Raw genomic sequence first — 17,604 nt, 5'->3', positions numbered from 1 at the left:
CACTTTTACCAATGAGTGTGCAATAGGCGAACAGAAAGAGATGAAGAAGGGCAAAGCATACTTTGGTGCAGAACGGTGACGCATAAGTACTATAAACAATTCCTTCCCTTAGAAGCATCCCTAAGGCATGCAGTTTGAGCCTCTAAAGCTTTTTTTAATTCCCCCCCCATGTAAATAAATAGATTATCGTTTTGCTCTTTATGTCAGTTGTCTCCTTCCCTGTCTAGTGATGACTGGAGGCAGACAGGATTTGCAATTTACGTGTTTTACGGCACCGTTTAATTCGTTGATCAGAAGGGAACCATAAGTGTATTTCCGAACAAACAAACAAACAGAACAGGAGTGATAGATGTCATTTTGGCAAAAGCAGTTTTAGATGGAAAAATAGGCTGGTGAGGCTAAGCTGCCTCTGTAGAATGGATCTGAGTCATGTCCTGCCCTTGGTGACAAGTATATGATAAATCCCAGACTTAACCAGCTAAACTATATACAACCGGGTAGCTTGTAGAAATAATTTTCATTATGGAAAAAAGATGACTCCAAATAACTTTATCTCTCACAATGTTAATACTTTAGTGAATGCACATGTCTTGTGACACAGTCTTACAATACCATCTTTTCCAGAAGAGTACTTGAAAAAAAGAATAAAGCCAGATGTCAGAGTTCCGTTGGATGCCCTAATTAAATCATGAGTCTTGAGCCAAGCTTCAAAAGAAAGCCAGGTATTTATTAGGAGGTTCATGTCGGCACATTCCCAAGTGAAGCCAGGTCTGACCCTACGTAATTTACCCTCCAATTATAACCCCGTTTCCCCCCTCCCCCCAGGGTATGTCATCAATCACATTCGCCAATGGAGCAATTTTGCAGGTTGTGGAGGTCACTCCCCTTCGACTGCTGCAGGTAACCCTGGGATACAGCCTTGAGGGAGATGAGCATTGAATGTGCATCTGTTTTTTTGCTGCTGTGCAGTTTCGCCAGTTTTCCATTCCCCCCTGACCTATGGCAACTCAAAAGCAGGCCAGGGATGCTTTGTGAGTTGGCACCAGATTTGTATCTTCCAAAATGATTGTCTCTACAGGATATCAGCCATCAATCTGTTTTTACAATGGGCGGATACCACATGGAGGTCTCTTTTTTTTTCCCCTGAGGCCATCCTATTTTATTTTATTTATTTCTCAATCTCCCTTCTTTCAAGACGCCAGAGATCTTAAGGAAGCCTGCTCTTTCTCTCCCTCCTTCTCTCTCTCTCTCTCTCTCTCTCTCTCTCTCTCTCTCTCTCTCTCTCTCTCTCTCTCCCTCCCTCCCTCTCTCTCTCCCTCCCCCCCTCTCTCCATATATATATATATATAGTTCAACATCAAGTGCACTCATGAATTCTCTTTAAAGAAACAATACACAACCTGGTGACAAGCGTATCATTTCAAAGTATCCATCAGGAGCAAATGCCATTAAAAAGCCATTAAAAGACAGATTTCATTTTAAAACAAGCAAAGGTCAAGCAGATTTTCTTAAGAGGAACATGTAGAGGGAGAAGGGCCCACCATTAAAAAGAGCCTAAGTAGGTAATATCTTCAAAAGACGTCTATAAAATAGGAATAGCTTTATAGAAGTACTGACGTCCTTCAAATAATCCAAACTTGAATTATTTAGGACTGTTTCGTATTGGGCCAAGAAATGCATCGGTTACAAAGGTCATATGATTTCAGTAATATAAAACCTTAGCCCCCATGTGATCTATATGGATGAATTCTGAACCAAGTTTCCTAACCCCCAATATTATTAATAATTTTCAAAGATATGCAGTAAAGTAGGATCAATTTGGTGGTTTGGATGTAATCTGAGCACATATAAGTAAAACATGGTTTCTCTAAGAGGAACCACAAATATCAGCCCAGATGTCACAGGGCAAAGGATCGCATGTAAGATGAATCCATCTATTCAAATTTGTGGCTGAAAAAAAAGAGAAAGAAAGAAGGCTCTGCCTGTTCCCATACTGGTTTCAGCATATAGTCTACTACTCTCTAGAGTTGCATTTTGGTTGGTAAACAAAATGAGAACAAAATGTAACTTTACAGAATATCCTCCAATCTTAGAGTAGAGAAGATGGTTTCCAAGATTCTGTTGACATTTTGCTGAAAATGGATAAAAAAAGAACTAGTGATTTCTGAATTTACCAATTAAAAAAGACTGTGAAGGGAATTATGTTCATTCATTTGGTACTACCAAGCAGAACGTATGTCTAGAAGATTCCAAGTATCTTTTTTTCCTTCATTTTCTACTGTTTTCAACACTCCTTCCTTCTTTCCTTCCTTCCTTCCTTTCTTCCTTCCTTCCTTCCTTCCTCCCTCCCTCCCTCCCTCCCTCCCTCCCTCCCTCCCTCCCTCTTTCTTTCTTTCTTTCTTTCTTTCTTTCTTTCTTTCTCTTCTATATTCTTTATTTGTTTATCTTTTCACTCTGTAACAAATCTTATAGACACACGACACAATTTGTTTCCCAGTTTCTGAATCACCCAGAAGATCAGAGCTGTCCAGCATTCTATTTTCGAAACCTGACTCAGCTGAGCAGTTATGAAGGAGACCATGTTCAAAATCTAAAATTTCCTTGTCTTGCCTTGTTTAGTTTCGATGATATTTTCCCTTCTACATAAAATAACTCTGGTTGGGGAATCCACTTATTGAACCCACTTCGCTGAACTATAGTTACTCAAGTCAGATGAAGCCAATGTTGATTACAGTCAAAGACCAGAACAAGCTAAAATCACTGAAGGCTTATCGAGTTAAAAATTCTAGAATAAAGTAATGAATAACAAATAAAACCTAATGTTAAAATCATAATCTGTCAGTCCAATCTGTCAGTTTCACATCAGCAAAACACAACATGGCTTAAATTATAATATAACACCAATCCTTAAATTGTGAAGGCCTTTGGTCATGAGATACTAAAATGCAGCAAAGTGATAATGCTAAAAGATTGGTTGCATTAATCGTATGAAATAGCTATAATGGATTAATCAGGAGGCTCCAATGAATTCCCCAGCACTGCTGTGTAGCAAATAAGTGTGTAACTAGCGCTGCTAGTTACTCACTTACAGTATTTGCATGACATATAGAGGTATAAATGATTAACATGACCTGGTTGTATAACATGTAGGCTAAAAATGTGGTTAGCCAAATTGTGATTCAATGAATCATGATTGTTGTTGTTGTTGTTGTTGTTATTTACTTTATTCATTAAACATGAAACTCAGTCAACTGAACATTCAAAAATGTATCACAAATACCATTGACTGGTGCTAATGGTTGATACGGGTTGCTGCCAGCATCCTAGGTATCAACCAAGTACCTTCTTAAGATGTACAATGTTCCAAGTAGCGCAGTTTTTTGCAGTTCTGCTGGTATTATTGCAGGAAGTTGCAATTTGCCAAGTGCCCCGATGACAATGGGTATCACTGTTACATATTTCCGTGTAGTTTCGATGGCCAGGTCGTGTTATTTCATGATCTTTTCCAGTTCTTTTTTTTTGACTCTGGCATCTCCTGGTACCGCGATGTCAATAAATTGTACGTTTTTGGTTTTCGACAACTGTGATATCTGACGTGTTGTATTCCAAGTGACGATCTGTCTGTATTCGAAAGTCCCACAAGATCTTCACCTTCTCATTTTCTATAACCTTTTCCACTTTATGTTCCCATGACTTTTTGGATACAGGAAAGTTGTATTTTTTATATTATTATTATTATTATTATTATTATTATTATTATTATTATTATTTATTGGTTAATCTTTAGTGAGATTCACAGCCTTTGAGGCTGGTTAATAGCTCAGCAGCTCGAGTCCTAACCAAGGACCTAGGAACTGTTAAGGTATCGTCGGAGGATGTTAACAGTTATTATTATTATTATTATTATTATTATTATTATTATTATTATTATTATTATTATTATTATTATTATTATTATTATTATTATTTGTCAACAAGTACAAAGAAACAAGTAACAGTATAGACATAGACATGGACACATGAAAAAAAAATTAGCACAAATAGAAGGAAATAAATAAGCAAATCATAGCCATAAACACATAAAATGAGTACATATAAATGTTACCACGTTCTCTGCTTTTGTGAAAAGATCTCAAACTAGAGTCTTTTAAATATGGTCTTTTAGACCTAAAGTCTTGCCTTCCCCAATTGGTCAAATTAGCACTTAAAAGGATTTGGAAAGCCATTATCTTTCATTATGAATATAATGACCCTTTTACTGTGTGAATGTCGAAGGAAACCATTTCTGTGAATGCTCTCATGGAACCTTATTTCTTTCATGCTCTCCAAGCATTCATGCTCAATCTGTCTACCGGTTACCCTTGTAGGTTATTTCAAAGTGCTATAGTTTTAAAAAGTTACTTGAGATTTAGTTAAGCATGCTATTATGAGAGCTTGATTTCTGCTAACATCTCTGCTTCACTGCCAGGGAAAATTTTATTGGTCCCAGGATTGGAGCATTGGGAGCTGTAAGCATGCTGTTGGAGCGATAATGTACCATTCAGATCAAAATCAATCATAGCATCTTCATCTCATTATGGATTTAATTTTCTTCTGCGTATTAAGCTTAAATGTCAGATGGCTGGGAACATAAACAAAGGAACCCTGGTCCCCCCTGTTTCGGGAGATCAGGAGCCAACAGTTCTTTGTGGGGTGGAAGTGAAAATCAGCAGGTGTGTGAAAGAGTAATAATCAAAGCAGAAAAGACACAACCTTCTTTTGGTTTCATTGATTTTTCCAGTAGATTTTGTTCAATCTTTGCAGCAAAGGAGTAGTACCTCTACGTACCTTTAGAAAAGAATTGAAGTTTTGTTATAGATAGATAGATAGATAGATAGATAGATAGATAGATAGATAGACAGACAGACAGACAGACAGACAGACAGACAGACAGACAGACAGACAGATAGAATTTTTTATTGGCCATGTGTGATTGGACACACAAGGAATTTGTCTTTGGTGCATATGCTCTCAAAGAGAAGATGCATTTGTCAAGAATCATAAGGTCCAACACTTAATGATAGTCAAAGAGTACAAATAAGCAATGAATCATACTAGGAAACAGTCAATATAAATTGTAAGGATACAGCAACAAGTTACAGTCATACAGTCATAAGTGGGAGGAGATGGGTGATAGGAACAATGAGAAGATTAATAGTAATAATGAAGACTTAGTGAATAGTTTGACAGTGTTGAGGGAATTATTTGTTTAGCAGAGTGATGGCATTCGGGAAAAAACTGTCCTTGTGTCTAGTTGTTCTGCTGTGCAGTGCTCTATAGTGTCGTTTTGAGGGTAGGAGTTGAAACAGTTTATGTCCAGGATGCGAGGGGTCTGTAAGTATTTTCACAGCCCTCTTTTTGACTCGTGCAGTATACAGGTCCTCAATGGAAGGCAGGTTGGTAGCAATTGTTTTTTCTGCAGTTCTAATTACCCTCTGAAGTCTGTGTCTGTCTTGTTGGGTCGCAGAACCAAACCAGACAGTTATGGAGGAGCAGATGATAGATGAGAATTGTCCTTCAGAAAGTCAAGGAAACATTTGCTGTTTTCCAAATCTATGATTCTACCATCTAAAGCTCTTTTTAAAAAGAGCTGGAAGTGACTGTGGGAGAAGAGAGGGAACAGCGTAGTGTTTGTCATTCATTAAATGTGCTGTGTCTGGGTTAGGACCTGCAATATTCAGATACGAGATTTTAGTGAAGACACTCTGGAGACTCTGGTGGCACTTTGGTCCCCGGGCTCATCAAATCCAGGACATTTATAGGTGGAATTAAACAATCATTATGTACATTAGCAGGTTTTTTGTGTTTTTTTTTGCAAGGTGGCTGGAAAATTAGATCTCATTTCACCGGGGAGAGGAACATCCTACCTCAGCAAGAGAAATGGTTTCCAAACAACATTGGTTCGTGTCGGTGTGGTGTGTTTTTCATATTCCGTTCTCATTCATGTATTTATTTCTAAACAGGGAGCAGTCATGGATACGGGATTCTGTAAGGTGGAAGGTCAATCAGCTATTAAGTTCCACTTCATTTCCCAAACACTGTTGCTCTTTATTAAGGACACTTTCTTTTGTTCTATTTTTTTTCCCGTCACCAGGGCACGTCATAAAACAACCCCACCACAGGCAGTGTGATTCTGTGTCTGTGGGAACCATTACTGTAGCTTCATCATCCCTGTATTTTTGTTTTTATTGATAAATCCGGAGAGAATCCACAAAGTGAAAAAGAGAATTAACTTTCCCCCTTACTCGCTATCGTTCTGCTATCGTTCTGCAGTCAAGCTCCAGTGTGTTTTGCATCTACATGTGTCTATCCATCTGTGCGTATATCAACATATACTGTACACCTCAAAGCATTTCATGACATATTTTGTGTTGGTTCTGCTGTCCCTGAAGCAATCACCTCTTTTGTTGTTGTTGTTGTTGTTGTTGTTGTTGTTGTTGTTGTTCATTTTCAATGAAATAATTTGATTCCTTGGTTCTACGTACTTGGAAGCGACGTTCTTGTCAGCTTTGGAAGCCATATTAGGCCAGAAGCTTCCATGCTGCCACCTTCTCATGTGTCGGAAAGTAGGAGGGGGGGATTAAGGAGAGGGGTTGTTAGTAGACATAATAGCATTCTTCCTGTCGGTCAAGGTCAGGGCGATCCAGCATCTGGAGAAGGAGTGGTCAGGGGGCTGGGTCAAGATGGGACAGAAGTTGATTGGAGCATGTGATCGACTGAGGAGTGAGGGGATGGTTTTGGGGTTTTTTACTTACTGAGGGAAAACCGGAGCTTTTCAGATTCGGGTTTTCCCAGATGTGCCAGTTTGCCTATTCTAGTAAAGAGAACTTTGGAAAATGCTTGCTTCCGCGTCTTTACTTGGAGTGGGGTTTTTTCTGGAATGCTGACAGTCCTTACATTTAGAAAAAAAAATCCAGAGCCAAATCCAGAATGAGCAGATCCTCAATTAGATTCTAAAGCTAGTCAACATGGCTTCCTATCTTGCAGTTGGAGGATTTTCTGTTCGACAAGAAAAAAAAAATAGGGCATGGACAAGGCACTGAAGAAACTCTTTCCTGAATTTTTCTACTGTAGTCATTAAAATAATCTCAGAGGTTCACCGCAGAGGTGGGTTTCAGCAGGTTCTGACCAGTTCTGGAGAACCGGAAGCGGAAATTTTGAGTAGTTCAGAGAAGCGGTAGTAAAAATTCTGACTGGCCCCGCCCATGTCTATTCTCTGCCTCCCGAGTCCCAGCTGATTGGGAGGAAATGGGGATTTTGCAGTAACCTTCCCCTGGATTGGGGAGGGAATGGAGATTTTACAGTATCATTCCCCTGCCATGCCCACCAACCCACGCCCACCAAGCCATGCCATGCCCATCAAGCCACACCCACAGAACCGGTAGTAAAAAAAATTTGAAACCCACCACTGGTTCACAGCCCTATAGTTCTTAGGACTGCATAAATTATCTCCATCCCCCCCCCCACAATTGTAAATCAAATCTGGATGTGTTAGTCTCTCAAGCAACTAACAGCAGATTTTTTTTTTCATGTTTCTCTCTTTTTTCCCCCCAAAGCATTCAAAAGATGTGGGAAGACCTCAGACTCCATTAAAAGAGACAAGTCTAGAGTCATGGACCCAACCACCGGTAAGAAAGAACATTTAATTTATGTTCGTTATGTTTTCCTGAAAACAAAGGAGAGGAAATTCAGAGGGTTCCACTTGAAAAAATGTGTGTTAATGGAATAAATCAACAGGAAAAATTTATGGAAATCATGTTTTGAAATATTTGAATAACGCCAACCTTTACTCTCTGAGCCTTAGAAGATGACATGATATATGATTAAAAAAAAAAAAAAAAACCCTCTCTCCTGAATGTTGTGCTCAAGAACACTTGATTGAGGACATTTCTCCTCATTCCCAAAAGAAAGAATTAAGAAATCTATTTATTTTAATGATTTTAATGATATTTCTTTGAGAAAGCATTAAGCAAACTGTCTTCCATAGCAATTTTTTTTTCAGTTGCTTTGGGCTACAGCGTTCCCACTCACTGAATATTCTCATAGGGACTGATAGTTGAGTAGACTATCTGTTATTTGGGTTTATCTTTCACCTACTACATGTCAGCAGGAGATTATGCCATCAAAGATTCTTCCACAGTTATGAGGATCCTAGAAAATCTCATTGATGAAGGTTTCTTCAGAGAAGCAGGCATTCATTACAAAGTCGTCTTCTTCATTTACTCATGATGGCCAGGAGAGAGATGTTTTTGGGAGAGTTATAAAACACTTCTATCCATCCATCTGGTATGGTAGGGAGGGTAAAGAAAGGTATTACTGAGTAATGCTTCACCACAGAGATGGGGAAAAAAAACCCAAATGTTTAATTTCTTCCATAACTATGTCATCTCTGGATAAGCAGCATTAATACCTCCCCTTTAAATATAGATTGATGATGATGTTGAAGATAGATGATAGATAGAAGATAGATAGATAGATAGATAGATAGATAGATAGATAGATAGATAGATAGGCAGACGACAGATAGATGGATAGACGGATGGACGGACAGATAGATAAATAAATAAACAGATGACAGATATTTAGATAGATAGATAGATAGATAGATAGATAGATAGATAGATAGATAGATAGATAGATATAATTTTTTTCTGTTCTTCTCCAGCCATGCTGCTAGTTTTCCCTAACTACCTTCTAATCTTCCTTTACTGCTGTGATGCAATGAAGGTAATTAGTAAACAAATTTTCTTGAAGTTAAATTTGAGATCATATTTCTATTTGTTTCTTAAAGGATCATCCTAATTAGAATATTTTTTTTTGTCCTAATGATAACTATAAATGCCACAAGTCTGATGCAACATGCTGAAGTTAGAAAAGTGACAAAGTAAGTTGAGCAGATGCACTGGGATGTCTTACTAAGGAGGCAGACCTAAGGTTTTCTTACAAGGAGAAAGGAAATGATGGGGCAAAGGAGTAAAGCAAGGCATGATTCTAGAAGGACAGCAATTTTGATAAGAACTGTTAAAATCTTCCCAGAATATCCAATGGTAGCTTTGTGGCTGGTAATGATGATTCATCGCAAATCTTCAGTTCCATCGATTTCACTTCACCCCATGGTCATGTTAATGAAACTTTCTTTTACATAGCTGTACAGCATCCAAAATGACTATTAGAACTGAGCTTTTCATTTCTCCAGCTCATTTCAGATGTCAACTTTACTTGTAGCCACCAAGAGTTTGTTGCCCTCGATCGGAATGAATTACGAAGCTCATAATTTGTGGATCAGTTCTCCAATTTGTGCCAAGGGTGCATTTTCACACCTTCATCAAGATATATCTGGGGTGTGGGGCCACAGTCAAACCACACGAGGATGGGTGTATGGCTGTGGTGCACAGTCGGTACAATGATATACAAATTGCACTTGTGTAGGGCACTAGCTACCGTGTGAGAAACAGAAATGTACAAATTAAGTTAATGTCTGCAGACAGTTATGAGCAGTTCATTAACTTTGAGGATGGAATTCTATTTAAGTCTGCCCAATGACAGTTAAAGGTGAAGGCTTTCCAGAGGAGTATTGGTCCATCAGTTTTGACTCGCCAGGAAAGAAATTACCGCCGTTCGCTTCGAGGGATGAACTGATGAATGACAACATTTGATGCACAACATTTAACTTGAAAATTGTATAATGTATTATAAGTGGATATTTCGGGATTGGCTGTGGGGCTTAAAATTGTTCTTTGCCTTGTAGAAAACTGCTCCATTTTTTAAAGTCATTGTTTATAGATGATCTTACCCAAAGAGGTGGAAAAATGAAACAAGAGTTGGGTTTATTTATAATACCTCTCTTATTTGTATGGACTTTGTAGGGTGTTTTGTTTTATTTTTGTCTCCTTCTCAGAGATTCTGAGAGGTGTATTTTAACATATTTGAAGGCAGGGCTGAAATGCTACAGGTTCAGGGCAGTTCGCCCAAACCGGTAGTGAAAATGCTACTAGTTCACCCGAACCAGTAGTAAAAAAATGCTTTAAAAAGTTAAAAAAAAAAAAAAAGTTCCCACGATTGTGCGGCACAGCTGATCCTCGGAACTTTTTAAAAAACTTTTTTAAAGCATTTTTTTATTACCGGTTCGGGCAATAGGTAGTAAAAAAATGCTTTAAAAAAGTAAAAAAAAAAAAGGTTCCTACAATCAGCTGTGACAATCAGCTGTGCCATGCAATCATCGGAACTTTTTTTTTTTACTTTTTAAAGTATTTTTTACTACCTATTGCCCAAACCGGTATTTTTGTGAAAAGTGTGATGGTTTGTTTTTGAGCTCTCTGTGACTCTGTGAGGTTCTTGCTTGTTGCATTGTGTGTCAGTCAGTTGTGTAGCTTTTGTGTTATTTTTGGGTAAAGTGTGTTAGTTGGTTTTCCCAGTCACACACCCACCAAGCCACACCCATCAAGCCACGCCCACAGAACTGGTAGGGAAAAGTTTTGAATTTAACCACTGTCTGAAGGGCCACCTTGGACAAGGTGGACCTACACTGATCCTGGGTAATTTGCTTTGCTGGTTTTTGTCCTGCCCTTTTTTCATGTCATTTGGAATCATTTTTGGTTAATTTTTGTAGGTTAGAGTTACTATCCTACTTAATGCTTGCATGAAGTTTCCTCTTCAACAGGCAGATTTCATTTATTCATATAGCCAGTTCCTAGAGGAAAAGCGGCAAAGGATACTACCAGTAGACCAATGTGCTTGGTGCACATATTATACTAAGCCACCATGTACTGATTGCTTATTTGTTACCAGTGGTGGGATTCAAATAATTTAACAACCGGTTCTCTGCCCTAATGATCGACTGGGTGGGTGTGGCCATGGTGGGCGTGACAGGCAGCACTTGGCCTCCTGCACCCTCCTGGGAGCAAAAACGGGTTGTGGGAGGGAACGTGCTGCCCCCTGCGCCTCATTTTGGGCCTAAGAGGCCTCCCAGAACTTACCTGGGAGCCAAAATGGGACCCGTGGAGATTCCTAGAATGGGCGGGACGAGAAGAGGCGAGAAAAAGAGCCTTGGTAGTACAGTGGTCTAAAGCACCCTGTTATTAAGACCAGCTGCCTGCAATTACTGCAGGTTCGAATCTCGCCAGGCTCAAGGTCGACTCAGCCTTCCATCCTTTCTAAGGTAGGTAAATTGAGGACCCAGTTTTTGGGGGCAATAAGCTGACTTTGTATAAATATACAAAAGGATGAAGGCTATTGCTTAGCATACTGTAAGCCGCCCTGAGTCTCCGGAGAAGGGCGGCATATAAATCAATTTTTTTTTAAAAAAAAAAGGGGGGGGGCAGGGCCAGTCAGCAATTTAACTACCGGATTTCCCCTAACCGGCTGAATCCCACCACTGTTTGTTACCATGTTGTTCATGAATCATGATTTATAACTTTTAATTTGCAAGAATTAGTCATGATAGCTTGTACAGGAAAATCATGGCTAAAATGAATTAGGCTGGTATGTTGTTCCAAAGATAAGGATAAAATGATTGAAGATCATTTTAAAACAGTGTTTTTAAGGCTCTCTTTTTTTTTTTCCTTAAAAGAATGTAATTCAGAACAAGCGGGATTGAAATTAAGATGTGTCGTTAAAATAGAAGAGATTCTTTAACGCCAGTCAAATTTCTCCATTCTCTCTGCTGTAATCAGATGAAATGGCAGCTTAAACATTTGCCGCCTTTGATGTGTGTTTCAGGTTAGCTGTAAAGGAATTTTAGTGTAACTCACAAAGGTGGTTATTGTGTGAAACTGAGAAAAAAAAACGCTGTGTGATTATCTTCCTTTTCTTTCCTTTTTTTAAATGACCCATCAAAATTACAAAGTATTCACAAATTAAAGCTTTTCTTTTTTGTTGAAGAAGATCCCCCAGTCTCTCTTCCATATCACCATTTGCTGTGTCTATGCTACCTTTTGAGAAAGCGTCTCTTAGCTTTCTCTTGGTGATCACATTGGAACAAACATTTTTTTTTTTTAACAAATTACAAAATGAATGAGTTCTTTGCACTTACGGCCAAACTCACATCTCTTGCACTCATCTAAAATGTAGAAACAAGCCAAGATATGCCTACTTAATCTAATCAAGCCATAGCTAATTGTTTCAAACCAGGGGCGTCAAACTTAAGGTCTGGGGGCCACCCTGGAAACAGCAAAGGACCTGTCCATGGTGCCTCTGCTAACAAAAATGGAGCTCAGAAGGGCAGCAAGCGGCCCTTTTGAGCTCTGTTTTCACTGGCAGAATTTATTTATTTATTTAGTTATTTATTTATTTATTTATTTATTTATTTATTTAATTTTATTTTATTTTATTTTATTTTATTTTATTTTATTTGTATACCGCCCTTCTCCAACAGGACTCAGGGCGGTGAACAGCCATGGTAAAACATAACATATAAAATTAAAAGCAATTTAAAAACATTAAATAATTTGGCTATCCAATTAAAACAACCCGGGTTAAAACCAATTATAAATTAAAATTGAAGGGATGGGATCACTCCACTCCACTCCAGAATGGAGTGGAGTGGAGTGGAATGGAATGGAATGGAATGGAATGGAATGGAACAGAACAGAACAGAACAGAACAGAATAGAATTCTTTATTGGCCAAGTGTGATTGGACACACAAGGAATTTGTCTTTGGTACATATGCTCTCAGTGTACATAAAAAGAAAAGATACATTCGTCAAGAATCATAAGGTACAAAACTTAATGATAGTCATAGGGTACAAATAAGCAATCAAATCCTATTAGGAAACAGTCAATGTAAATCATAAGGATACCAGCAACAAGGTTATAGTCGTACAAAGGGTTGCAGGAGGCCGTCACAGATGAAAGCGGCGCTCGGAAACCCGTTTTCGCTGGCAGAGCACTCGGGCCACCACAGGCACCCCCAAAATGAGTGATGTCGACCTGGCCACGCCCAACTGGCCACGCCCACCCCAGGCTCCCGAGGTCAAACACAACTCTGATGTGGTCTTCAATGAAACCGAGTTTCACACCCCTGTTCCAAATGATCAGTTATACTAATCTCTACTTTAAATTTAATAAAGGAGGATATTTGTAGCTCAGAGTTGAAATGAGGGGTCCTTGGTGTTGTCTGAGCTTGCTTGTTTTCTTGCAGAAGTTTCTTTACCCTAACTAGGTAACATCATCAGTGCTAGTCACTAGCAGTGAGTAGTACTGATGATGTTACCTATTTAGGGTAACAAAATGCCTACAAGGAAACAAGGAAGCTCAGAGACACCAAGGACCCCTGGCATTAAATTTAGTTTCATAACCTTTCTTTGGAAAGAATTAAAATTTCTACTAATATAGAATATATAAGGATATATAGAAAATATATGAGGATATATAGACGAATCCTCAAATGAATGCAAACAATTCCTTCCTTCCTTCCTTCCTTCCTTCCTTCCTTCCTTCCTTCCTTCCTTCCCTCCCTCCCTCCCTCCCTCCCTCCTTTTGAATGAATGAACGAATGAATGAATGAATGAATGAAGAAAAAATATGTGGCATTAAGATCCCCCAAAAGTATAGCACCTATAAAATGCCTTAAATAATACAATAGTTAAGAACTGAAATACTGTTTTAATATGCCATTATTTTAATACCCTACTAAAATTTTAAAATTTGATATAGTAAAATATTTAAGGTGAAAACTGATTGAATATCAAGGCACTTTATTGAAATATTTATTAAGATTTCAAGTCAGTGCCACTAATTGACTTCTATGAGTTTCAGGAATTTAAACCAGCAAAAATTTTAGCTTATTTATCTAACTAAATCTGATACTTGTTAAGGGATTGCTCTAAAAAAAAATGCTTTTAGAAGCCTCTGATGATCAGGCAACTCAGCTGGGATTGCCAGAGGCTTTTAAAGGCATTTTTTTTCCCCTACAACCTCTTCTGCTGAAGAGGTTGTAGAAAAAATGCTTTTAAAAGTTAAAAAAAAAAAGCCTCTGATGAGGTAGACAGGGTAAATGAGTGGCGACCAGGCTGGGGACTGGTTCAGGGGCGTGGCCAGCCAATGTTATTACCGGTTCTCCGAACTACTACAAATTTTTACTACTGGTTCTTGCGAACCAATGCAAACTGGGAGCAACTCACCACTGGTACAACTCCTTAGCATCAGAGCGTGTTATAATAATATAGGAAATACTAATGCTCTGATGGTCATTTCTTAGTGAGCATCTAGAAGCCAAGAGGAACATATGTGGAAAATTTCAAGTTGTAGGCTTTACGGTTCTGGAGATTTCGTGATTAATGTGTGAGTGGCTTAAATACAGGTAGTCCTCAAATTACGGACCACAATTTATCTCAAAATTTGTTAAAATGAGTTTTGCCCCATTTCATGACCTTTCTTGCCTTAATGGTTAAGTGAATCACCGCAGTTGTTAAATTAGTAACATGGTTTGTTAAATGAATCTGGCTTCCCCATTGACTGTTCTGCCCCAGCTACGGACCCCAAAGAATGTAGCGCACACAAAGTCCGTTCAAACCTTAGTTTACTGAATAAACCAGTCTTTTACAACAATGGCTGTTAATTAATTGCATTAACAGCCGCCAAGAATTCAAAGAATAATAACTGAAAACTTACTATGGTTGGCAGAATGCCCAGAACAATTTGCAGGAAGCTGATAAGATAAGCAAGACAAGACACGAAGGTATGTGAACTAAGTTGTTCCCTGCAAATTGCTTCAGTCGGCATTCCTCCTTAAATAGGCTACGGGAGTGGCCAATTAGCCCCAAGCCTTACTCTCGAGGAGACCTCCTCCTGAGGAGCCACTCCTGCCTTTTGGCAGCTCTGCGCGCCCGTGCATCGAGAAGAGGCTCCTCCTCTTTGTCCTCTTCACTTAAGGGAGCTTCTGGAGGTTCTGAAGGCCCTGGCTGAATCCCCGCCTCTGGCACCACATCTTCTCCAGCCTCCTCATTGTCCGACTCGAGTGCCAGCTGCACAGGCTGCTGGCGCAGCACCACACCAGCCTCCTCGCTGTCTGAATCAGCTACAACTGCACAGGCCGCGTATGGGCTACAACATTGACATTGCTTGTCAGAAGGTCGTAAAAGGTGATCACATGACCCCGGGACACTGCAACCATCATAAATATGAGTCAGTTGCCAAGCGTTTGAATTCTGATCACGGGGCCCCAGGGATGCTGCCGTAGTTGTAAATATGAAAAACGGTCATAAGTCATGTTTTTCAGTGCCACTGTAACTTTGAATGGTCATTCAATGAGCTGTTGTAAGTCCTGTACAATGACTTGCATTCTGTAAGTGATTAGAAGTTGGCTGATTGAGCGCCAGTTGTTAGGAATCAATGTTGACAAGCTCTGTTGAAATTAACTATAATTGATTTTACAAATGACTGGGGGTATATTGAATTGATTATGTCAAACAGTTAAGTCTCTACCGTGTGATTGTCCTCATACCATCACTGAGTTTTCAGAACATGCCAGGAACTTCAACTGAATAAATAGACTTTGGTTTTTAGTGGATCGGGCTATATTGAATAAGTATGGACATTAGAATGGGTCAAGTTAATTTCCCTGTCTGGGCACTTTTGGACTATTTGAAATGAGTCACAAAATCTGGCGTGTTATCCATGCTTACATGTGGGGAAATGTAAGAGCTGTATTGAATGTTTGAGAAAATAGAGACACTTACTGGCAACCTGGAGCATCAGATATAGTTTTACCAAGAATGATTACTCCCTTCGGTCGTTTTAGCTTTTTCTGTCTCAGTCATAATTTGTGTTTTTCCCCTGGTCCCTGTTTTTTTACAAATGTCGGTGTTATAAGGAGGCCAATGAGCCGGTAAGTTGGAAATTGAATCCCCTTTCAGAAAAGCTATAGTACAACATGTTTACTCTTTTATTATTATTAGTTCCCTCTGTAGCTTTCTACCTCCTCTTAATGATGCCATATTGCTACAGTGGCCAGAAGATTATTTTGCATGAAAATCTACCGTGGCTGGGAATATTTTAAATGCCTTGTCAAAATCAATGTGTTATAAATGAAATCTTATGGAGAACTAACACCCCCTGCAATCCACTCTAGAAACTAGTGAAATTCTTCTTATTTTGAGATTACTGTAGTAGGATGTGCATTATTGCCAGGTGCAGGAAATCAGGAGTCCAAGCCATTCAAATGAATATATAGGGTTATTTCAAGCTTAAGTTCTCTACAAGAATCTGAACTACTAATGATCCAAGCAAATTGGTGGTAGATAAGAGTCAACCGAATTCAAGGTGGGCATGAAAGGAGTTGAGACTAATGTCATGTTTGTCCCCTTCCTTGGCTCAGCCTGGTCATCTTCTACAAGTACATGGATATAGAACCTGCATGTTGTGACCTAGGCTTACTGAGTCATTACAATACACAATTAGTCCCAAACAAACCTATTTTATTGTAACAGTTGAGAATACGTTCATTCCCAGTTGAATCCCAATTAGTTGCAAAACAAGTCCTTCGGAAGAAGTCCTTTGGGATAATCACCAACCTTTATCTTCTTTGACACCCTGCCAAAGGTGTTACTTGGCAAAGCCCCACGAAGTTCAGAAACAAACAAGAGATGCCGACTGGAAACAGAGTTAGCAACGTTGCTTTCCTGCAAAAGGCCCACATATACAAGATGGGCAGCTGTATAGATTTGGCAAATTCATTAATTCATTCATGAAAGAGAACCCACACATTCCCACCAGTATTTATATAATAATAAAAAGGAAGATCTGATTTGGAGTGTTTTCCCTCTCCTTCCCATCATTCAGTTCTGTTCTGACCCGAATAGTCCCAAAAACTTGTTTTATTTTAACAGCTGTAAATTCTGTTCATTCACAGATGAATCACAAATAGTTTTAAAGAGTCCTTTGGGATAAGGCTGATAATCACCCACCTTTATCTCCCTTGACACGCTGCCAAAGACCTAATTGGCAAAGCCACACAGAGTCCAGAATCAAACAGAGCTTCAGACTTTAAACTGCACAGAATTAACAACGTTGCTTCCTGCAAAGGCCCACGTGTCTTTGCTCCTCTTTTAAGTCTTATGGGAGGGGCCAATCATCTTCCAGCCCTACTCCCGAGTTGTCCCTTTTGTTCTAACTGTTCTTGCCTTCTGGCAACTCTGTGCATGCGCGCACTGGGAACAGGCTCCCCCTGTTCCTCTGCCTCGCTGAGGTCTGACTCTGGATGCTCTGGAGGCAGCACGTACCTCGCAGATAGCCCTTTCTCTGCCTCCGATGCAGAGCCCTCATCTGAGCCTTCCCCAGACTCCAGGACTGGCCCATAGTCCTCCCCACACTCCTCACTGTCCGACTCTGCTGCTAGCTCCACAGGCTGCTGGCGGACCACAACAAGTACATCTCTCCTTCCTTCAATGTATTCATACCAACAACGACCAACAAAATCTGGAACATTTATATTTTTCGGTTCCCGTGGGCATGGCATATAAAAATGTTAAACAATATGGCATTATTTCACATATGTTTCCCATATCCACTATTAAATATGTAGCTGGCTAGTCAGCTCTTGGCAAAGACATTTCTGCTTTCCTGTT

The 17,604-nt window shown here is 39.3% G+C and overlaps 1 protein-coding gene across 1 annotated transcript in view; it reads left to right on the top strand.

Moving 5' to 3' along the window:
• Window positions 1-17,604, top strand: part of PCDH11X (protocadherin 11 X-linked) — a 708,765-nt gene that overhangs the window by 378,416 nt on the left and 312,745 nt on the right. The window contains exon 5 of the mRNA XM_060692133.2: window positions 7,596-7,667. Coding sequence (XP_060548116.1) covers window positions 7,596-7,667 — 72 coding nt within the window. The remainder of the gene's footprint in view (window positions 1-7,595; window positions 7,668-17,604) is intronic.

This window comes from Pantherophis guttatus, chromosome 12 (assembly GCF_059756535.1).
Source record: "Pantherophis guttatus breed Tessera chromosome 12, ASM5975653v1, whole genome shotgun sequence".
Taxonomy (NCBI): Eukaryota; Metazoa; Chordata; class Lepidosauria; order Squamata; family Colubridae; genus Pantherophis; species Pantherophis guttatus.
The sequence above is the reverse complement of the archived record's forward strand: the minus strand, read 5'-3'. Positions and strand labels throughout refer to the sequence as shown.